The sequence below is a fragment of the Cinclus cinclus genome, chromosome 4 (genome assembly GCF_963662255.1).
Source record: "Cinclus cinclus chromosome 4, bCinCin1.1, whole genome shotgun sequence".
In the NCBI taxonomy this organism is placed as follows: Eukaryota; Metazoa; Chordata; class Aves; order Passeriformes; family Cinclidae; genus Cinclus; species Cinclus cinclus.
Genome location: NC_085049.1, coordinates 9580813 through 9604853, shown reverse-complemented (window position 1 = coordinate 9604853; position 24041 = coordinate 9580813). Strand labels below are relative to the sequence as shown.

The 24041-nt window shown below is 40.0% G+C and overlaps 1 protein-coding gene across 1 annotated transcript in view; it reads right to left on the bottom strand.

Moving 5' to 3' along the window:
* RELN (reelin) overlaps positions 1-24041 on the bottom strand; it is a 274215-nt gene that overhangs the window by 217355 nt on the left and 32819 nt on the right. Inside the window, exon 2 of the mRNA XM_062490818.1 lies at positions 11720-11830. Within this exon, the coding sequence (XP_062346802.1) occupies positions 11720-11830 (111 nt within the window). The remainder of the gene's footprint in view (positions 1-11719; positions 11831-24041) is intronic.

The window sequence follows — 24041 nt, the reverse complement described above, 5'->3', positions numbered from 1 at the left end:
CTTTGATAGTCTCAGGGGAAATTGCAGCTAAAAGCACATTTCAGTTTCTTTGGTTGAGCTTCTGGCAGATTATGACTGAAGGTTTTTTAAAGAGTTCATTACATCTTTGCTCTCCTTAAGCAAAGGTTATCATAAAGCTGCCTGTTTGAGGGAATTATGACTGCTGGGTGGTCACTACTGCCTCTGATAGTAGTTATTACGTTTCCAGTGATAAATTTAAATCAGTGGATAACAAGGACAAATCTCTACCAAGACTTTCATTATGTAATCTAAAAATAGCAAAATTACAGTTACAGGGAGAAAATGATAAGCTTAATGTACACATGTGCTGAGCAAGCAGATGGTATATTTCAGGAAATTCACTATTCATATCAAAATTAAAAATTTAAACTTAATCCTTCTAAAAATTAAAACTTGCAGGATGAAACAGTTCCTAATGATTTTTGTTTAATCTAGACTTTTTTAATGTTCATATTCTTCATCCTAAGAGCTGATGCTGTCAGCATTTATTGATTCAGCTTTCTAATAATTACATCATCCTTCCAGCATGTCAGAAACTGTCAAGGTGACTATGATAGCATATGACTGGAGTATGACTCCAGTGTCACAAAATATTTGTGTCACTAGTTTATCTAGAAACAGACATATAGCAAATGCCAGAGTGATAGAAAAGAAAAATCCTGACTTTATTAATAAACTGCTATGTAAAATGTTTCATCACTTGCCGTAATGCTGCCAAAATAGCCTTGTCAAGTAATTATTTAAATAGTTTTATTTAAATAAACTAGAGCTCAGTGAAAGTGCTTTGTACAACATCACATCTTCCCAAAACACCACAAGATCTTTCAACATTCAGCTATTTAATTTGATGCTATCTGGAAAAAAAGTCCAACTTTCTCACACAGCTTCAAGGTATCTTTCCTGCATTGACTACCTGTGTATCTACAGGATTTCTTCTAAAGGTTGTTTTCCTTCAAGCACTCAAACAGCTCAAGCTATGCCTTATAAAGATACAACTCCTTTGGTTACAAACTGCACCAATTTTAATAATTGCATTGTTTTTCCTAAGGGTTGAAATGAGGCAAGAAGTACAGTAGAATGTCTCATTTGATAAATTTAAATAAGCCTTTCTTAAGGCTTTCAATATCTTGAAGTTATAGTTTTGACCTAAAAGACATATTTTCTTCCTTTTCAGAACCAAAAGTCAAATGACACTGGGTCTGATACATTACTGTAAACAATGAAACTCAAGCAGCAGATGAACTATTAAAGTATTAGACAGGTATTTTTTTAAAGAAATTGAAAACCATCTTTTTTTCTCCCTCTCTTTCAAGAACTTTATAAAGTCATGTGCAAAGCCACGCCCAGACTGACATGACCACCCTGGAATTACGACTTCATTCACAGATAAAATCCAACAGGGCAGAACTGCAGAACAACCCTGCTCCAAAGAGTAAGGACTTCATATGAAAGTCTGCAATTTTTCTTCCTTGGGATTTTATAGCAATAATGACTGGACTGACAGGCTCCTAGTAAGGTGATGCTCACTTACAAGCAAGTGCATTTTTGATACTTTATATAATTTCACTTCAAACTAACCTCATATTTTCTAAGCTCAGTAATCAGCAAACACCCCTTTTAGTTGTGGCACGAGCTGTGAGAACGACCTTGCCCATGCGAAGGCAGGATCCCTTCTCTCCACCTGCCAACAGTGCCAGCAATAGCTGAGCTGGAGCAGCACGGGGGGACATCTGCCCTTCCCTCCTGTGCCACAGGAGAGCCAGGGGCTGGTCCTGCTCCCACTGCCAGCATGAACCTGGGAACCTCCTTCTCTAGCTCATGTATTTTAGCACCCGACAATGATGCAACCCCACCAATCACTCCCTACAAACAGCAGTTGCCTTTCACTGGTATATTCTTGAAAATTGGGATATTCCTTTTAGCGGATTTGGAGCAGATTTTTCTTGTGAACCATCTCTGAAAACACACAAATGATCATCAGTCACAACACTGACAAGAGACAAGCAAACAGTGAATTCAGCTCGTAGGACAGGTGATGATCAGGATTTAACAGAGGGCTCCATTTTCTTGTAATTTTCTTGTAATTGTGATTTTTCACCACATATAATCAACTCCAAAATGTGGCAAATTGGCAGATATGGGGGAAGCAGCCTGATGACATTTGTTTGTCATAATATGCCAGAAATTAGTTTACAAACTTGTTTTCAAAATTATGACAAAAACAATTTCCAATACCATTTCACATTTGCAAGAGGCTTCAATGCATTGTAATTGATGAAGTCCAAGAGCTCAGGAAGTTTTGCTTGAATATGCTATCACATCCTGACGACCACAAAATGCAAGGAAAATAACAGGCCTGGGAAAAACAGAAAGTCAGGAGAAGGGGTTCTGATTGACTGTCATAGCACAACAAAGGTATTTGTAGTCAGGTGGGGTTGGTGTCTTTCACCAGGCAGCAAACAACAGAACAAGAAGACACAGTCTCAAGTTGTGTCAAGGGAAAATTACATTGGATATTAGGAAAAAGTTTTTTATGAAAAGAGTGATAAAGTACTGGAATGGTCTGCGTGGAGAGCTGGTGGAGTCACCATCCCTGGATGTGCTTAATCAAAGACTGGATGTGGCACTTGGTGCCATGGTTCAGGTGAGGTGTTAGGGCATGGCTTGGACTTGATGATCTTGGAGCTCTCTTCCAATGTGGTGATTCTGTGATTCTATTAACACAGTGAGCATCACAGAACCAGGCTCTGGACAAGAAGTGATGAAGGCAGGCACACTGGCAGTGAGATCATGCAGCCATAGGAACCATTGCTTGATCCATTCTTGAGGCACACACACACACACGCACACACACACCACAATTTTAAGATAGTCCGAAATTTCTAGATGAAGGCCCGTACCCCCTATTTTATTAAAGATATTCCTCTGCTACCACAAGTTACCATGACATTCCAGCCTATCAGTCTTGCTCAATGTAGCTCTCAAACCAAAGTGACAGCATCTTTTGGAGAGGAAATTTGTATTTTGTTATTGTTATTGCAATCAATGAAGGCTTAATTCATTTTTCCTTGACTTTTCTGCACTATTATCTATATTATAATAACAGTCATGAGCAGTAAAGATTGGGTTGGATTGTGCCAGCATGTCTGAAGAGAATAATAAAGAAGAAAGTCCTTGCTTTAGAGAACACAGTCTAGCTGGTGAACAAATAGGACAAATGTTATTGCTAAGAAAATAGAACAGTTATAAAAGAGAACTGAATCATACATTGACATTTCTCTAGTCAACAGCAAACAACAGCGCTTTACCCATTAAAAAAAGCAGAGAAGATGGATTATAAGGCAAGATTTAGAACCATGAAATCATTAAGGTTAGAAAACATCTCCAAAATAAAGCCCAACTTTTAACTAAATACAAACATGCCCACCAAACCATATCACAAAGTGACACATCTAATATTTTTTGAACACCTCCAGGGATAGTAATTCCACCACTTTCCTAGGGAGACTTTTTCAATGCTTAACTACCCTTTCAGTGAAGAAATTGTTCCTAATACCCAGCCTAAACATCCCCCTGGTGCAACTTGAAGCCCTTTCTCCTTTTCCAGTTCGTTGTTGCCTGGGAGAAGAGAGTGGCTCCCACCTCACCACATCCTCCTCCCAGGCACCTGTAGAGTGCCACAAGGTCACCTCTGAGCCTCCTTTTCTCCAGGCTGAACACCCCCAGCTCCTTCAGCTGCTCCTCATCAGACCTGTGATCCAGACCTTTCCCAGCTCCATTTCCCTTCTCTGGACTCACTCCAGCACCTCAACGTCCTCCTTGTAGCGAGGGGCCCAAAATTGAACACAGGATTTGAGGTGTGGTCTCACCAGTGCTGCTTGCAGCAGGACAATCAGTGCCCTGGTCCTGCCGGCCACGCTATTGCAGATACAAGCCAGGATGCCACTGGCCATCCTGGCCACCAGGGCACACACTGATCATAGTCAGCTGACTGTGGACCACCAACCCCAGATCCCTTTCCAATGGGCATCAGCTTGTTTACAAAATATGAAAATTTGGAATACGTTTGTTAACAGCACTCAAAAAGCACTGGTTGAACTGAAATCAGGAAGAAAAAAAGAGAGTGAGGAATAAATGGGGGGAGGGGTGTACCTATTTATATATTATTTTCCATTATTAAAAGGAGCTACAATTTTCACAGTTCAAAAAGTGTTTCAAATTACTTTCAATAAATATTCGTATAAATAAAAATAAAAATTAATAATAAACTAACCTGTCACAATGAATATTTAATGTCTTAATATATTTTGAATTAAATCCTTACCTTATTGAAATCAGGAATATTCTCAGAGGTATGAGGTATAGTAAAAACACTGATGAGATCATAAACTTTTACATCAGTTTTTTTACTACACGCACTTTATAAAAAATTAGAATGCAATTGAAAAATTCACATTAAAATTCAATTATTCTCTAGCTTTTCCCCACACCATTTTTTGGTTACGCGGGGGGAAAAAAATGGATTTATATAAGGCCTGAAAAAAACATCACTACTGAATAAATGTACTTGCTAAATTGGACCAGAATTGGCCCCAACACTTCAATTAGCACTCTGGGTTTGGCTGTGTAAAAGTATTTCTGAAGGCATTTTCTAGTTTTAAAACTCCAGGGGCCTCTTTATAAGCACTGGCACATGGAAAATGCTCCTCTGTTCCTCCAGTGCAGTCATCACCCCAAGCTCATCTGCAAAGCCTGAAGTGTTGCCTGTAGAATTAAACACTCACCTGCACCCACTATTCAGAGCTCACCAATACATGTTACATGTGCCACACCTCTAAGGAGGCTCATTCTCCTTTTCAGCCTTCGCCACACAAATGCTAGCAGGAGCTACAGGTATATTTAAAAAGTTAAAAGCTTGGAGTATTTTAATGTCATCTTCAAAATGCTACAAAGATACTTGAAATAAATTGTAGACTAACTCAGAGCTTCTCAACAGATTAGGCAAAATTGGATTTTTATGTGCAAGAGCTGCTGCTGATGCCATGGCTGGAGTTAAGACAAACCTGACAAGTCCAAGAGCAGTTGCAGAAAAGGATGAATATGTTCAGGGTGACTGGACTGGGTGGAACTAGAGTAAAACTAGGCCAATTCAAGTGTTTTCTCTCTCCAGTTAGCTTGTTCCTTCAACCTTGGGGCATTGGGGTCTGCCTTATCCAATTCTATGTGGGGAATTTTCTTCCTCAGCAGTTAAAATACTTGGGGACAGTTCCTTGCCAGGCAAGGACGGGTAATTACTGCCTATGCCATGATAATGAGTATATGCTGTATTAATAAAGCTTAACCCCCTTCCACAAGGCACATATGACAGTCAATGGCTTGCAGAAATGGTCAACTTTTGGTCACGAAGAGAATTAAGTAGTAATTAAACATCATGACACAGAGGCTTTCAAAGTTTTGTCATCATTATGGTTTCCTTACATATCATTTGTAGGTGGAAGTATCTTAAAACTCAAATGTAAACTTTCTTGACCGATGTCAGTTTGGCATCAACTATTTAATTGACTGTTAACAAATTCTTCAAGATATGACTGCTATACAGATATTTTATCTTCCTGTTAATTGGTAATTATACATTGGCAGGAAAATCACTGTTTCTTTCCAATTATTCCAGAACTCAGTGACTATTTAAACTTTGCTAATTAGCAGCGGAGGGCTGTTACATCTTCTGGGCAAATTGTATTTGATAATCCCTATTAAAATATACATGGCAGTAGTTGACTTGTAACAAAGAAAAAAAAAAGGGGAAAAAAAAGTGGCAGTTCAAAGGGTATTAGATACAGCACAAGGCAAACGGGGGCTTATTAAAATTTCCCCAACTGTTCTAATGAGAATGCCGAGGGTCATTTCTTCCTAGTTTACCATCTGTTTGGTTTCTGGCAAATATCTCTGGTGTGAAGGGAGGGTCCTGGAGCCCATTTGGCTTGTCACAAAATAAACCAGGGATCTGCAGCAATTTCTGTAAGTTACAAAACTGCACTTCAAGATCAGTAGCCTGTACATAGCTGAAAACTTTTTTTAAGAGCTGTCATTTACTGACTATTCCTTACTTTTTAGAGCTGTGAGCGAGCACAGAGAGGCAGACTGAGCGGGCGGGGGGGCAATTTTATAGGCTCACTTAACAAGAAAATGCAACAGTTGGCCTTTTTCCATCTCACAGTGTTAGTGGGGGATATTTTTCTTTATATGTCAAAGTCTGAAAGCAAAACATTGTCCCAGAAGCATCAGTGTTTGAATATAAACTGATGCCAACACCAAGCCTCGGACAGCTCAAAATCACAAACCCCATCCAGGACCAGGAGGAGCCTTGGATGGCTCCAGTGCATGGCCCAGACCCATGCACTGACAGAGCTGGGGTGCACTGTCTGTGGTCCCCCCTTGGAGATGACACTGGGGGTGTCTCTCAGCCACCCAGGCATCCTCTTTGCTTCTTCCTCTGCAGATGAAACCAGCGTCAGGTGGCATCACCTACAGCAGCTCTGCCCTAAGACTCTCCACAGTCAAAGGACATACAGGACCTGGAAACCACTCTTTTCCCCAGCTCCCAACCCATACAGATCCAGATCAAAATGATCCTTCCTCTATAAACTGAGAGGGGGTTTTGGTTGGCTCTGCAATCACATTTGTAACTAAAATACCCAGTGAAGGATTATGTGAGAGCTGCCTTAATCCTGTCGAAAGGCAATAGAATAGCAAAAAGCAAAGAGTATAAGATAATTTAAGTGTTATTGTATTATATCTGGTGATTGCTCTTTCCAGGATTTCCTCTAGGAAGTGTATTATTCACCATATTTCAAATATTTGTAACTATTCATTTTTTTAGATTCCAGAGTCAACATATTACTTAAAATATGTATGATCATCTTCCCAGTATAGAAACAAAGAATTGCAAAAGAAAAAAGGCTGTAATATCATCTTCCATCTTCTGTTTTTTTGCTTTCTCAAGATGCAAGTACAGGCACTAAAATGTTTCCAGGTAATATCACCCTCCTAGTTTCTTATAAAGTAGCCCACACAATTAAACAAAACCTAAATTTCTTGAGGAGTTTATGACCTCAAAGTAGGATAGAGTTATCTGTTTTAAAAGACTGCAAATTACAAGTTGTGTAAACCTACAGAGAATATAAACAAAAAATTTCTGTTATCCAATTAGGCCTATGACAACACTTTCCAGTGTAATCAGAACTTGGCGTCTCTACTACAATAGAACCTACAGACTTCCAAGAGCTTGGCAATTTAGGTTGGAAGGTTAATGCATATATAAATATTATAATGAAATGACTTCTTAAAATGTTAACATTTACAAAAAGGTACACATCAGTGTAGTCATTATAATTTTACATAAAATTAGGGTTTTGGGGGTCTTAGCTAGAAAGGCTCATATTTCCCACTGTAGTTTATAAGAAACTAATTACACCAAACTTGGATATAATTTGTCATGCATTTATCACTGAAAAGCTACCAGAGAGCCAGAAAGCCTGGGGAAGAGCGTGGAGGTGCAGTGTGAGTGGCAGGTCAAAGCAGGCTTTGATGTGCACATCCCAGCACATGTGCCTGCTCAGCCAGCCTGTCAGCAGGATCTCATCCCGCGTAATGAGACGCGTTCGGGTCCTCGGCTCAGGCGCTCCTTATCGCTGCTGAGGGATTAGGCTCTAATCTGCTCCTGGAATTGTAGGAATGATACCCTGCTCCCCAGAGCACACAGCTTTGGAGGAGCCATGCAGTATTTCTGGGCTTCTGCCAAGCTACAGAGTGGCTCCCCTATCACCCACCGCACCATCTATCCTTACTCTCGTTTGCAAGCAATCGTTCCCATCAGACCCACCGCCACATTTGTAGCTTTCTAATATATATATATATATATTTTAGTACTCCTGCCTCCCACTTTCCTTTTTTATATTTGGACTAAGCCAAGTAGTGAGAGCCCCTAAATGACTGTATGGGAGATTGGTCTTGGTGGGCTGATAAACCCCAGAGCACAGCCAGATGACCCAAGTCGTCAAAAAAGGCCAAACGCCAAAAAGAAGCTTCATAGACAAAGGTGGAAGAAAGAAAAAGTACTGATGGATAAAGAGATCCCACAGAAGTCCAAAATGTGTCTCCAGAGACAGGGTATGAATTAACTGAGGGCTACCAGGGTGGCATGTGAAAGGAGGAGACAAAGAGTGGGATTGCCCATCAGCCATCAATGCTGAAAGATGTGGGAACATTTCCACCACACCACATTGATCAGGAAAGGAGAGTGGAAATGGCACTGAAGAGATGTAACTGAGAGTATCTGTTGCATCAGGGCGTCTAATGAAGAAAGAAAAAGTAGAAAGCTTATTAAAAGCTACTTTTATATAACTTTTTTTTTTTTTTTTTTTGCTAAAGAATCCTCCCAGCTTGGTTTAGTGAAGTTTTGACACATTTACGTTTTATCCTAGTTCTAATTCTAACTTTACAATTTTAGTTTTGCCTTAATCTGAACTCAGAAAATGATGATTCAGCCTGGGACAAAACCACTATTAACTTTTATACCAAAAAACTCACACATTTCTCCCCAAGAAATTGTTAGAAGATTTCCCAAATAAAAATTTCAACATGCTTCATGCCAGTGAAATCCCACAGGAGAAACCAGGACCTATTTCTTTGCCTACACAATATGTATTGAAGAAGAAAGAAAACATAACCCTAAAAATTAAAATATTTCTTTTTTTTTTTTCTTCAAAGCTTCTTGACATAGTTAACTGTTATAACTGACAGTGATTGTATCTCCATCAAGTAACTTCCTAAACTGGTGAAAGATAATTGTAGTCACAACACAGTAGCTCACAGCACAGAAGAGACATACATGTATGTTAGGGAAACTTCAAATTGTTGGGCAGTCTGGAACATTATGATAATCTAATGTGACCTCCTGTGAGACAGACAAGAGTATTTCAATGGTAATATTGCAAGGCAGAAGAAATATTCTTCCCTTCACCATAAGCAGCCACTATCAACCCAATTTCAGAATATTACTATCTTCAGATTTTAAAGGCCCAGCTTTCCCCACCCCCCATCTAATCTATGATAAACCACATAAATCTTTGAATTGAGGTCTCTGAACCTGACTAGTCCTCAACATTAAAAAACATCATAATTTCCAGCAAGCTAAACCTGAATATCACAATCACTTGCCTCAAAGGAGAAACTGCTTCTTAGCTGATTGGAAATGATGACACAACAGATGGATCCAGGGTTTCTGAAGAAAGAGCTTTATGTTTTCTTCAGAAAGCAAAACAAGTCACTCCCACCTACTATTTTACTAAACAGCATATTAAATACTGTGGAGACTGTTCTATTTTTCTACTGAAAATGGTAGATTTTAAAATATTGTTACTTTTTAAAACTATCAATTTTTAAAAGCGCATCATTTACATGTTAAATGCTTTTTGGAAGAGGCCAGCTTTCTCATCTCACACTGCAAAGTAGAGATAGGAAAGGTTTATGTAGCTCATAGTCCTGGGAGCCATCAGTACATCATAGATTGAGCATTCATATAAAATTGCATTTGAAAACCATTGCCATTTTTCCTTCACTGTTTATTTTTCACTGTGACTTCAAAGACATGGCAGAAGAGCATCATCTGTTATGAAACATTCTGATTGTTTTGTTTTCTTTTTCCAACATATATACAAGCTTAGGAAATAACAAAGAAAAACAGCAAACTGAGACTCTTATTTAAAATATTTTTTAGCTAACATTGTAACACAACTCACCCTACAGTTTACCCACAGAAGGTTAAATTAAAAATGCAGAGATGGCAGCACTTTTTCTCTAGCATAGATGGAGCATGCTCAAGACAGAGCATCAGATGTGCTTTCCAGGCATGGTACTTCAGAATTTGTGTTGATGAGCAAAATAAAGTAACTCCAACTCTGCATGACTGTTTTTGCATCATTTTGGCTTTTGCATCATTATGGCTTTTTGCATTTTTCCAGCCTGTAGGCTTGGAGCTTCTTTTGCATACAGAACACACATGCCATCAGTTTAATTGTTGATTATCTTACAGTGACAGAATGGTCAAAGTAACACATCAAGAGTAGAGAATAACCTTTGGCAAGTTAAAAAAGGCCACATTGTTTTTTATGTTGTACATCACATGTTGCTTTAACATCTGTCTCAATAAAACATCAACTGGAACAGCCTTATTCTACAAAAGAAGATACACATTTAGGGAAAAATACAGACATTCTTTGAAAATGCACAGAAGTATTTAGGTTCTTAAAATTTTGCTTTCTTTCTTTTCTTAAATACTTAGCTGTAATTAAATATGACCTGTATACTTTGCCCAGTGAGTTTGCCATGATCTCTCAATGATACAAACACTTATTTTACAGCAAGGTAATAGCTTGCCAGTGACTTGATCACCCCAAAAATTTCACATTGATAAGTCCTTTCTGCCTTGCTTACACCATCAGATTCTATTCATCCTGTAAACAGTACAGTGGGAAGGGAGTAACAGCAGTACAAATTCTTCCAGAAAAAAAAAAGAATTTTTCAGTGCCTTTTCCACAGCATGAAATACTTGTGCCAGCCATGCTTTTCCCTTTGAAAGGCTGAGCAAAAAATCTGAGGCTGAACCATGGTGTTATCCATAGAAGCAAAGCCCTTCTCAAATTATCCCTCAGTACAGCTTTCAATAATGTGCTATTTACATTACATTCTTTCATTTACAAGCAAATGTATGCCTGCTGGATGACACTCAAATGCCCAGACCACTCATGTTCTACATGCTTTATACAAGTAAGTACCATGAGAGGTTATTATGAAGAAAATACTGAATTCTGGCCCGAGCAGACAAATTAGCATTTAAACATGCTAGTGCAAGTGCAGTGCAGCTGGTGTCCCATACGACTGGTACCTGTTTTTGTACCTTCACCACGGATTGATTGTTAGGCTCAGTGAGTTCCTCCAACTTGACGAATGCAATTCTTACTATTATTTGTAAGGATATAAGAAATGCTACCAAATAACAAACTGCAGAAGGTATAGCTGTCAATTACTTGCATAAATTTGGAAAGGATTATTTCAAAAATGTTTGTCCTTAGCACAGCTGCTACTGCTGAGGGCTACAGCAGAACCTGAAATACACCATAATTTTGCAAAGCCTATCGTATCCCTTTTGCTACACTTCTGCTTTTTGGACATGGTAAATATATGGTTGTATAAAATATCTTGACCAGCACTCTGGTTTTAAGGAAGATGCTATTAACTGAATGGAAAAGTAGGTTGACATAAGCTTAAAGGAAAAAGGTTTTCAGCCCAAGAAACACTTAGATGCTTTGGGCTAAATGCTTCAGTTTATACAAAATGTCACACAATTTAGAAATGGCTGCTTAAAACAATTTATCTGCTGAGGCTCTTATCTCTTAAAATTTATATTATTCAGCATACTAATTCCAGGGCTGAGCAAAGGTGAAGGTGGTACTAGAAGCAATAAAATCTGCCTAAAGGCTGCCATTGCCTTGTCTCATTGACTCCCACTGACTTCCATGTATTATTGATGACTCAGGGTAAATTAACCTGTTCCAGTAATTGTGTTGCTACTGATGTCCTCTGTACAATCGAGTACTCATTACCCTGGATTGCAGAAGGTAAATTACACTGGACTTACCAAATCCAAAAGCGCTGGAACCACCAACACTCTGGGAAGCCTGAACACTGGTAGATGTGTAGAGCCCAGTTACCAGTAAGCCATCAAAGAAGGTACTTGTCGAAATAGTCACTGAAATGAGAGAAATAAAATTTGTGTAAATATTATGCTTAAGACCCTCTATATGTTCTTTGAGCAGGCTCTTGAATGAGATCCCATCATACAGTCCAGTGAATCCATCTGAATTCCCCCAGTATTTATGCTGCTTCTACTTTCAGTTGGTGCTTGGGAAGTTGCCTTTGCCAGAAGCATCAACTATGGTATTCATGAAATGCACAGTGAGTTAGAAAATAATTCACTGGAATATGTGGCTTGTAAGTAATTGTCCAGACATTAAACTGTAGTAAAAGCAATGAAATAACCAGGATTATGGTACTGTTCTTTCTGGATCTAAATAGAGTGTCAATTTACAGTTATCATGCTTATTATAGTATTATGCATTAAAGTTATATGAGCATCTGATTCATTACAGATTGTGTGTATTTAAATAGCTCAGGAATGCATTTTAAGAGATTCTTAAGTAATAGCAGAAAACATCCAAATAGCAACTAAAAGTAATACTGGAATCTATGCATTCTTTGTTAGAATTGACAGTTGCAATATTTATTCAATTCTTGTACACACCTAATTTTCCTATTTTTACTTTGGTGTGTTTGACAAGGTAACCCACAAGGGAAGCCAGCTGATGTACCCTTTCTGGATTTCAGCAAAGTTTTTGATACTGTCTCTCACAGGATCCTTCTGGACAGGCTATCCAGCACACAGCTGGATAAACACATCATTAACTCACAGGCTGGGCACAAAGGGTGACAGTGAGTGGGGTGACATCAGAGTGGGGACCTGTCACTGGTGGGGTTCCACAGGGCTCCATCCTGTGCTCTTCCACTTCTTCATAAACAATTTGGGCACAGGGCTGGAAGGGATACTGAGCGAGTCCAGAGAGGATACAGAACAGGGAGGAGCTGTTGACTCCCTCAAAGGAAGAGAGGCCCTGCAGAGAGACCTCGACAAATCAGAGGGCTGGGAGGTCACCCACCAGATGAAGATCAATAAAACAACAAGAAGTTCTCTCTGCTGAAGAAGAGTCTTATGACTTGTAGCCTCATACACTGAAGATGCATCCAGACCTCAGGTACCATGCTCATTCTGCTTCAATTCCCTTAGCTTAGAGAGATCAGTGCTTGTCAGGGATTGCTGATAAACTCTGATCACTCCCTAAGTCACATTCTACCTCCCTATATTTCCCTCTTTTGCTGGGGACATCATGAGCCGGTGGCTGGCCAGGAAACTGGAGCAAGGTACTCTGAGGTGACTGTTAGGACATTCATTGGTGATACACATTCAACAGAGAAAGGGATGGATTTCTTAAGTCCTAATAGTCAGTGTTTCCTCTGTGGTACACTTTTGGCCTAAAATTAGTGTTTAATATTTTAAAAAACATAAAAATGTTGACAGTAGATTAATTTACTTTGAGCAGAGGAGTAGTATTTACCATGTTTAATTTATTCTTCCACATTTTGTATTTAATTATCCTCTTCTCTTTGATTATTCAGTACTACAAGGAATAAGCCCTGAATCCATCTTTTCTGCTCCCATGACTCCAAATTTCAGTGTTTTGCAATAGACACTTCCCTGAATTCAGATGCAGGTTCAGAGCCATATGTTCTGTTTTTGAGAACAGGCTACTTCCAATAGATGTTAAAAGAACAGCAAAAGACTCTAGATTTTTTAAAAAATAAAAGATGTATTAAGGAGAGTAAAATCAAACACGCAAACAATGATTTTTTTTCTGCATTTGATGATGAAGTGGTGAATAATGCATGACCTTTCCTTCCCTTTATGCCTTTAAACCAACAAAGAGGCAAAACATATGTTGAAAAGTATGCCTATGTGTTATTTTTGAAGACTTGGCAAAAGAGTCAGTGCAAAGCACTGATAGAAGAGCACTGGGCAAGCACTTTCCTGCCATTTTGTTTCCCTGTGGGGAAGCATCTTATTCTTTACTGGATAGGATATAATGTAAAAGCCTACTGTGAACAGGTGACCAGTTTCTCTGTTGGAAAGAAGTGATATTTCACAGTGCCTGTATTTGACTTTGGACATATTTGTGTGATTGTCAACCCTCATTTTACATAAGCATGTAATAGGTCCATTTTTATTGTTGAAAAATTTCCAACACAGTACGGCTCCCTCATTAAGCCTCTGGGAAACTGCACAAGGCCTCTAGCACATTTTTTAAAAACAGAGCACAAAGCTGTTATTACACACGTGTCATACATTTCAGAATCATTCCATAGTTCTTCAAGAGAAAAAAATTAATCACGACATTCTCAGTGACGGTTTTTTTTTTCCTACCCACCGGTGAAATACATCAAATTCCCATAAAATGAAAGAAAACACACATTATGCCAAGTGATAATGACCGAGAACAGGAAAGCTGTGCTAATGCACAGCCCAGCAATAGGACTGTGATTTTATATAAGGGCTAGGGCTTGTTACTGTGGGGTCCTAAATTCCTCCTCCAAAAACCAAGAATTTTCCCTCCACCAGGCTTTGTGCCTTTACACTGGCTCATGCCATATATATACCTGATGTCAAATATCTGGCACTACAGAAGCAAGGACCAGTGCCATGACCCACTGGGACTTTGGAGCACATCTGGAAGGACAGAGAGCAGCCAGGGCTGGGCAGGCAGGGGGGCTCCGGCACTGCCCCAGTGCTGCCCCATGGCAGCCAAGGGACAACACAGCTGCAGGTGTCATCCACAAGCCCAAGCAGGAACTGCTCCATCCTCCACAAACCCTTCTTTGGGAGGAGAATTTGGTGAGTGAAGCACTGGGGACTGAGTGTCCCCAGGGTAGGGGGCTGTGTGCTGGACCCTGCCACCCCACAGAGAGTAACTCCTGTGCCATCCCTCCCACTGCTGCACTGGGACAGGGACAGGGACAGAGACAGGCACAGGCACAGGGACAGGCACAGGCAGGGATAGGGATAGGGATAGGGATAGGGATAGGGATAGGGATAGGGATAGGGATAGGGATAGGGATAGGGATAGGGATAGGGATAGGGATAGGGATAGGGATAGGGACAGGCACAGCACAGGGACAGGGACAGGGACAGGGACAGGGACAGGGACAGGGACAGGGACAGGCAGGGATAGGGACAGGGACAGGCACAGGCACAGGCACAGGGACAGACAGGGATAGGGACAGGCACAGGGACAGGCACAGGTAGGGACAGACACAGCACAGGGATAGGGACAGGCACAGGGACAGGCGGGGACAGGGACAGGGACAGGCAGGGATCCTGCCTCACCCCCCACACCAGGGCTGGGAGCACACCACCCAAAGTGCAGATTTAGGCAGGAAACCCTCAATTCTTTGAAATAGTCCAGCAGGAGGGACTGAGAGCATCTTCCCAAGAAATGCAAGAGGGCTGCATTTTGGAACAACCTACTGATCAGGCCATATCACACTGCCAGTTTTAGAGGCAAAGGTGGTAACTATTTCAAGTGTTGCTCAACACTTCCTTCTGTTTTCAGTTCCTGAGATATTTGCTAATTTTTACCCCCTTGAACTACATGGGTTGTTTGTTTTTTTTTGTTTTTGGTTGTTTTTTTTTTTTTTCATGGTGTCTCCCTCAGACTGATTTAATTATTTAAGGAAGAAGGAATTTCAGTAAAACATTTAATTTCTGAGATGAGGTTAGATGAGAATATGTTGCCCTGGATGAAAAAAATTCCACTGTCCTTTGCTTTCATAAACTCTTCTGCTCTGATGTGTGAGTGATCCTCCAAGTCTGGACAAATTATATTTTAAATATATATATACATTAAAAGAAAACAGATATTCACATATGCTCAACAGAGACATTTTCATTTTTAGTATCTAAATATTTCTACAGATTCTGTCCTCAGTACTGTTAGAGCACTCTCTGACTAATAAAAGCTCGTTGAAAAAAGTCCCATGAAAAATATTTCCATCCAGCTATACTGCTTTGCTGGAGCAGAGCTTTGTGGAGATACCATTTCTGTTGATGTTTTGATCTAGAAAGCTTCTCAGTGTTTTAAAGTAAGAAGTCACATCTGCTTGTTGGAGAGAAAGGGGAAAGAGAGGGATCTTTATCAGAAGTCTAAGCCTTCTGTGAGAAGACATCAATTCATCAACACCCCACTTCTCAAAACGCTGGGAAATGTGCAAAATGTGCAAAAACAAAGTTGTTCAGAAAGTCTGACCAATACCATCACCAATATCTTAAACTTAGGAGACAGAAGAGTAGACTGGAGAGCAAAAGTGAACTAGGATGGAAGAGGTGATGACTGGAACCAGTACAGGGAATAGGGAATTTTTTGGAGAAAAAATGGGGAGCGATGAGGGTGAGGGGACCAGAGCTGGAGAAAGTAGCCAAGAAAAGGTGAAGAGAAGCAGATGGGATCTGCACCTGTAGCCTGGAAACCAAAGGTTCATTATGAGGGACTCACACTGTAAAAGGGAAGAGAGACCAGGTGTAAAACCCAACAGCAAAACGTGGGTCAGCCCCACATGCTGGTGAGCAGCCACAAAAGCAGTGCACTGTGTAGTCTTAGTCCACCTTCTAAATCAAGTGAACAGTGTTTGCATGATGGATATGAAACATTCCCGTCCACAAAACACGTGGATAGGAACCCATGGATAAGTGAATAACTCCAGTTTATTTCGTAAAAGCCTAGGAAATGGCTCCATGGAAAAGAAATCATATTGGGACTCAGAAACACCATGGAAGTATCCTTTGGTGCCGCTTTGCCCTACCGTCCTTTCTGTACAAGGAATTTTCTGGTCACAAAATGTGGTTCTGAGAATCATGAGGCCCTCCGTTGAATTTTCCACCAAAAAATCACGGGGAAGCTCCTGCACACTCAGCACAAGGCTGGTTTGGCAGGAGCACAGGCTGGCCTCATCCTGCCCAGGCCACCATCTCTAGGAAGCTTTGGTGTTATTTCCTTGAGAAGGCAGGGGATGCAGCAGCCTTTTCTGGAGAAGCCTTTCATTTTGCACAACAAGTTTCTGTGAGAGCCCTGGTGCTTCCCGTGGGACAAGGATGAGCAGAGCCTCTGGCAATGCCAGGAGCTGACATGTCTCCAGGAGGAAACGGGTCAGGAAGAAGAAGGCTGGCAAAGATGCTGCTGAAATTATACCACAGGTGGAGGTAGCAGCATAACAGGAAAGACAAAATGGGGTTTGAACTGTAGTCACAGTGAAATATTTTTAAGAAATTAATGTTATTATAAACATAATTTTCACTGTTTTCCAGCGCTGTGTGCCACACATGCTGCATACTATTATAGAAATCTATTAACCAGTGTAAGTAATTGCATAAAATTTGCCTTACGTTCTCTCGAGGGACTGATCTACTCTCCAAAAAGGCTGTATTTTGACTGATATTCAAAATACTCAAAATACAGCCAATGCATCTAAACTGTAAAAGTACAAAAAGTGCCAGGTGGAGGAAGAGGATCATCTCAGGAGACAGCTGCCACTGACAGGTCTTACTTATTTTGGCTGTTCTTCAGCACTAGCTGAATGTCACTAAGACGGCTGAAAGATACAGAAATTCCAGTCTGCAGCTGCTGTTGATGATAATCACAGAGCACAAGAAGGAATTGAAAAAGGCAAAGATGTTTGATGCCCCACACTCCTCTTAAGTGAGTCAAGAGAGCCACAGTATAAAACTGCACTCCTGTATACCATAGAGAAAACAGAAAAAGATTCTGGTATGTAAAATGGAATTACCACAGACAGTGGACTTCCTGAAATAAGGCTTTCTTGCATCAAGGCATTGACAGGAACTTTTTGAGGTTCTTCTCAAGGTCAAAGCCAGTTTCTTATAACACTGCAATATTGCATCATCACACACCTGAGTCATGGCTGGAAACCATCCTCTTAGGAAATTAATTATTTACACCGAATAATGCTTTTGGGTTGTTTTGTTTTTGTTTTTTTTTTTTTTCTTCATTCCTAAAAAAATATACCAGCCTCTGCAAGTCAGGTGTGCAGTGGCACTGTTTAGAGAGGCCTATGTCCCTCCACAGTGCTGCAGTATCCTGCAAAAAGCAGTGGAGACTAACATCACTGCAGCCTAGACTGTCAACACCACATTCACAGAGTATGCTGGATTGAAAGGGACCCGCAAGAACCATCAAATCCCAGCTCCTGGCTCTGCACAGCACCATCCCCAGGAGTCACACCCTGTGCTGAGAGCACTGTCCAAACACTTCTTGAACTCTGTCAGCCTTGGAGCCTGTGACCACTGCCCTGGGGATCCTGTTCCAGTACCCAACCACCCACTTTGGTGAAAAACTTTTTCCTATTAGCCAGCCACCTGCCCTCCCCCCAACCCCAATACAACTTCAGGCCATTTCTGCAGGTCCTGTCCCTGGTCACCACAAAGAAGAGATCAGTGCCTGCCCCTGTGCTGCCCCTCGTGAGGAAGTTGTAGGCTGCTATGTTTCCCCTCTGTCTCCTCAGCACAGGGAAGATGCTCTTTGTCCCTTCCCAAGTTTGTTCCCTTAATTTAGGCAACAGAACCCTTCTGCCACCCTCATGCAATGCCAAAGACAAGTGACCCATCCAGGCATGTAGTGCTCTCAGGGCACTGATAATACCAAGTCCAAACCCTTAAAATACCAGACCAATCCTGAAATGTCTAGTACAGATCAAATTGCTAGTAAGAAGAGAATAAACCCTGATGCCTTATTTAAAGGCAACTGTTAAGACACCACAGTGATTAGAAATCTATAAATATTCAGGTAGAGTTTTACAGGTATGCTTTCCAAATAGTGTGCTGACGAATGTGTTACAAGAATCCAGAAAGTATATACACTGAATTGCTCTCAGAACCTTATTACTGAAAAAGAAATTTTTAAAAAACTAGTGAAATGCATGTTGACATCAAACTAATTTTTATGGCTCACAGACATACTCTGCTTTCAAAAGAAAACAAAATCGAGAAATTCATAATTATACAGCTATTTCAAATATGAGCACCAGACAGACATGCAAGAACAGTATGAATCACAGGTCTACACATCATTCAGCAACAAAAGCAGAAAATCCACAGGATTCTTACTCATACTTGTTTTGATTTTCCCCAAGTAGGTGGAAGAAAGCAGAAAAAAGACATTTCAGCATGGTTAAGTAAACAGACGTGCAGTCTTACAACTGCAAGAATTCTCACTTAGGTATTGGTTTTCTGAAGCCCACAACCAAAGAACTTAATTCACAATAACACACCAGTGGGCTTTTCTTGAAGTTCTTGTACAGAACAGCACTGTCTCTAATCTGTGATGCCCTCACCAGTAATTCCAGTTAGCAGTTAACTCTCGGATGGAAGGGAGTAAAAATGAACAAGTTTTGAACTTTGTACTAGACAACTAAAAATCTGATCTGGCCTTGCTTTGTGTTACCGTATAGTTTCAGTTCCTCTGCCCCATGCTCCATCAAATCTCTGTGTCTTTATAGCTTTTCAAATCCTTTCCTAAACTGGTAATGAGCAACAGAGAACTGAAAATAGATTGCAGATGTGTGGCTAGATGTCTGTAACTTGAACCCAGAGACATCATTTTTCATTGATGCAAAGAGTAGCCATCAGCCTTGTGAAAGAACTATTTGCAGAGACATGACTTATATTTCTGAAAGTTGATAACGAGACAATGACAATGACATCAGCAGCAATATAAAAAGTATTTATTTTCATATTCCTAAACTATTAGGAGTTGGTCCAAGATGTTTCAAAGCTCCCATCTCACTAAAAGTGAAGAGTCCCATGGTTAAACCTATGAACAGAGTTCCAATGTGAAACCCAAGAGTCTGACTTCCTATGTATCAAAATTCCTAATTTAAATATATTTCTGACCATATTCAAAGCCACCAGAAACTTGGCCACATTGAGCAGAGGTGCTTTGTTCCAGCTGGCAGCACCAAAAACGCTGGCACAGCCCAGAGACCTGTCAGAAGAGAGGTAAGACTGGCTGCTGTCACAGCTGCCAGTTTATAACCAACAGATGGGCAATTAAGGCTCTCACCTAGCTAAGACGATTCAAATCTGAATTTCCCAATAAAATATTGTTTTAAAATATTTGAAACTCTAGCACCTGTGTGGCCCCAGCCACTGTCCCCTAGCTGCAGGCATTGCATTTTGTATGGGAAAAAGAGAATGCCAGCTGGCACAGAGAGAGGCACGTCCTCTCTTCCTTTTGGGGCAGCCTTCTTGCAAGGAGAAGATGGATGTTTCAGTCAGTGGCCCAGTGAATATGTGCTACTGCTATATAAATCTCCAGAGAACATCACATCTATTTATGTCACCCCATTTAGGCTGTAAATCTCACCCTAATGTTGATGTTTAAAACAGACCAGATGAATCACACTCCAGAAATGTCTGATTCTCCTCACTGACTCTAAAGGAAGCCCAGACTGTAAAGCTCAGCTGTAGATGTCAACACTGAAGATGGCTAAACTGAGATTATTCCCACCAAGAGCCATTCACACAGAGTAATTTAATTATCCAATTTCTATTTAAATGCCTAACTATTGCCCACATCAGAGGGAGCTGAGCAGGAATTAAGCATCCCAGAACCCAGAGCTCACCCGAGGACATCAGAGACAATGACTATCTTTATATTCTTTCTTGTGTTATGCCAAACATATCACTAATGCTTAGCAACTTAGCAAACCCTTGCTGTACCAAAACACTCCAAAGGGTATCAGCAAATGTCTGTCATTCCATTTGATAATTCAGAGGCCTGAATAGTCTTAATGGAGTTTAAGCAGTAACTCATATGCAACAAAATGTGTTTCACTAAAACATACATCAGCTAGGTCTCTAAAAATTTAACTACTGAATTAAATTGTGTGCCATAGCCAGAACAAGAATAATCATCAAAATACCATTTCCTGTAATGATTGAAGAGGACAATTATCTATAGTTTTAGCTTAAGAAACACACGCCCAATCGTATTATTTATTGAAAGGCACCTCCAGGCAATAAAATATTGTAAACATGAGAGCTATCATCATAACAAAGCCATTAAAATATGCTTTAACAGTATTTACATGATGGCTATACTCAAATGATTTTGAAATGTACTTTGTCAGTGGTAGTATATTATTTCTCTTATTCAAAGTCCCAGGAGAAGATGGGAAGAGATGATGATCATTCCCAGACCTCACCAGCCAGGTGAGGGCATGAAAAAAACCTGGTTACTGGTCTATGTTGGAACTGTTTTGTGTCCTTATTCAGCAACCACCATTCTCCTTACTCAGTTTTGAAGCCAAATCCTGTCATGCTTCTATGAAAAAGCGCCAACATAATTTTTTTCTTAAAAACAGATTAAACGTTATTGTGATTACCCTTTTATCACTCTAAGCCTGAGAATATTGACCCCCGTTTTGAAGCCTAACCTTATTTTTCATGCCTTTCAAGTTTATGTGAGGTTGCCTGTTTGATACCCATACATGAAAATTTCATATTGTTGGCGGTGCTCTCAATAAATTATTTAGAAGGTTTGAATATTTCTGCACTGTGCAGATTTTCAGAAGACTTTGGTAAATCCTTTTATTCTGCTGTTCTGAAAAGACAAACAATATCTCAGTACACAATTAACAATAGCATTAAAAGAGAAAATGAAGGCTGGCTTGAAAAGAGAGCAAGTATAATTATCTACTAGGAATTTATTATAACTCAGTAATATCTAAACATTTGCAAGAAATTTTGTCTTAATTCTAGCTAAGGAAACACACCCTCTAAAACCAGATTGCTGAACATGTTTACCTCGGGCTAAAATAACACAGATCCTCTTACAGACACACAAATTATGATGAGCAAATATCATGAAATGCAGGAGTTCAAGTGATGCTGGAGAACAAGGAAGTATCTGGCTGCCCACAGCTTGAAAAGGTGCATTGCTCACAGGGTGAAAAACTGGATGGCTGAGCCCAAAGAGTGGTGGCCAGCTGAAAGTGGTGTTCCCCAGGCCCAGTACTGGGACCATTCCTTTTTAGTATCTTTATCAATGACCAGGGTGAAGGGATTGAATGCACCCACAGTCAGTTTATACTTTTACAGCTTCAGGAGACAAGGAGCTCCACCATTTATTTACATAATGTATGAAAATGTTTTTCCTTATTTTTAAGTTCTCTTTTCTTTGAATTCTTGTATTTTCAGCAAAGTGTTTGCTTTATCAACAAAATTCAACATAACTTTCGCAGTTCTCTCAACTATCCTTTTTCCAAAATTAAGGAAGCTTACTTTAGCCTCCTATTACACAGGAAGATGTTCTCTCTATCATCATCCTCTAGTTTCACTGTATTTTTTCGAAGCAGAGGAAACCAGATGCATCCATGACACAGAAATCTGGGCATAATGTTGTATTGCACTCCCAGTGGCAAAAATTATGCCAGATGTTTCAGTCTTCACTCCTTTCCTCATAATTTCTCAGGTTCAGTGTGGTGATTTTTTTCTAAACTCATGCTTAGCATCAAGGTGATATATTTCAAAATTAACTCCCAATATCCTGTTTCATATATTCTGCATTATTTTTGCACCTCTGTTTCCCACCACCACCTTCATGTTTCAGTAATACAGCATTAAATTTTACTACTATGAGCAGCATGGTATATGATGCTATTACCTTCCTATTAAGTTCCCATTACAATTTTGACTACTTTTAACTTCAGGCATCAAGACATGACAATGACACTTTCTCATCAGCTACGGTCCTTCCTCCTCAGAGTGGATTCCTTGTGTGGTATAATTCAAGTGAAAGCTGGCATCCTCTTATAGTTTAGATCATGAACAAGACTGAGCAATAAAGTTTATGACTCAATTTATCTTTAATATATTTGTGCTTATCTTCCTTAAACCAGAGCTTAACAAGATTGCTTAATGGACTGCAGAAATAAGAGACCTTAAATAACCTGCTGCTTTGCAGTCTAAGTATGTTGGGCATCCAATACAGCAGCTGTCCAAGGGACACACAGGTATTTTTTTAATACCAGGCTTGGGATTTATCTGCCTGAATGTGAGCATGCAGAAGATCATCCTCCTCACCCAAACTGCTCATCTCAGAGCCCTTTCTGTACAAAAGATGTACCCAGCACAGTCAGCAGAGTCTGAGTTGCAGTCTGTCCAGACCCAGTTTTTACCAAGTCAGGCTCTGGGAGGGTTGGCTATAGACTCTTGGGAGGAAGAGGGTAAGAGTGCACAAATGTCCTCATTAGAAGGGAGAAAATAAAGAAAATTAGCAAGGGAAAGTGAAGACTGAAATGCACTGAAAATTGCTGAGAACCATGAACAGAAGGAAGAGGACCAAAATACATCACACTGTATTATTATGGGAACGGACACTAGTTCAAAAATGTGATTTAATTTTGTATGTATGATTCATGCAACAAAATAATTCTGCTTATGAACAGTCCCTCATTTAGTTGGTGCAGAATGCTATTAAAATAAAGCTACTCTACCCCCATCTATAAACTGGAACAATACTACCAAATAGCCTGGAATTGATTGACATTTTAAGTTAAAGAATGGATCAAATGAGGATTTATATGGGAAAAAGATAGTGGGGTTTATACTAAATATAAAGCAGTATTTGTACTGAATTCTGGCATATGCATGGTTGGGCCATAACAAATGTCAATACAACCATTTGACCATACACTCTATATTAATACTGCTAAGTTGAATCAATAAAAAAGTACCTGTTTCTAAAGGTTCAAATCAAAACAACATGGAAAAGAATCTGAAAAAATGAGAAAAACATTCGCTAGTCCTCTGACATATATAAACACCTAGTGAAAACTGAGTCCAAAGAATGAAAATAATGTGCTTAAGAAATAAAATTCCTAAAGAGCAATATTAAAACTCAGTGTCATCTGTTTGTCTCATCTTTATGGTTATGTGGCTAAATGGGTCAGAGGCAGAGATGGGGGCAGTCAGACAATACACTTGTTTATTCTTCACAGTGTAATTCTTCTCAGTGTGGTTTGTAAAGGCTGAGCATCCCAAGCAACTGGCAGCCACCTCAGGAAGGATATGGCTGTAGGTACATCACTTTAGCAAGAGCTAAATTGCACAATGTTGGCTCTTTGTATAAGGTTTGTTATAATGGTCAACTACTGAAGAAGAAAGAGGTCTGGAATAGCAGCACTGTGGCAGGTTGTGATTATGCAACATTTGTCAGGACTCCTGGGGGAAAATCCTCAAAGCGCCTTCTCTCTCTTTTGCTTGGGCTAAGGGTTGGATCAGA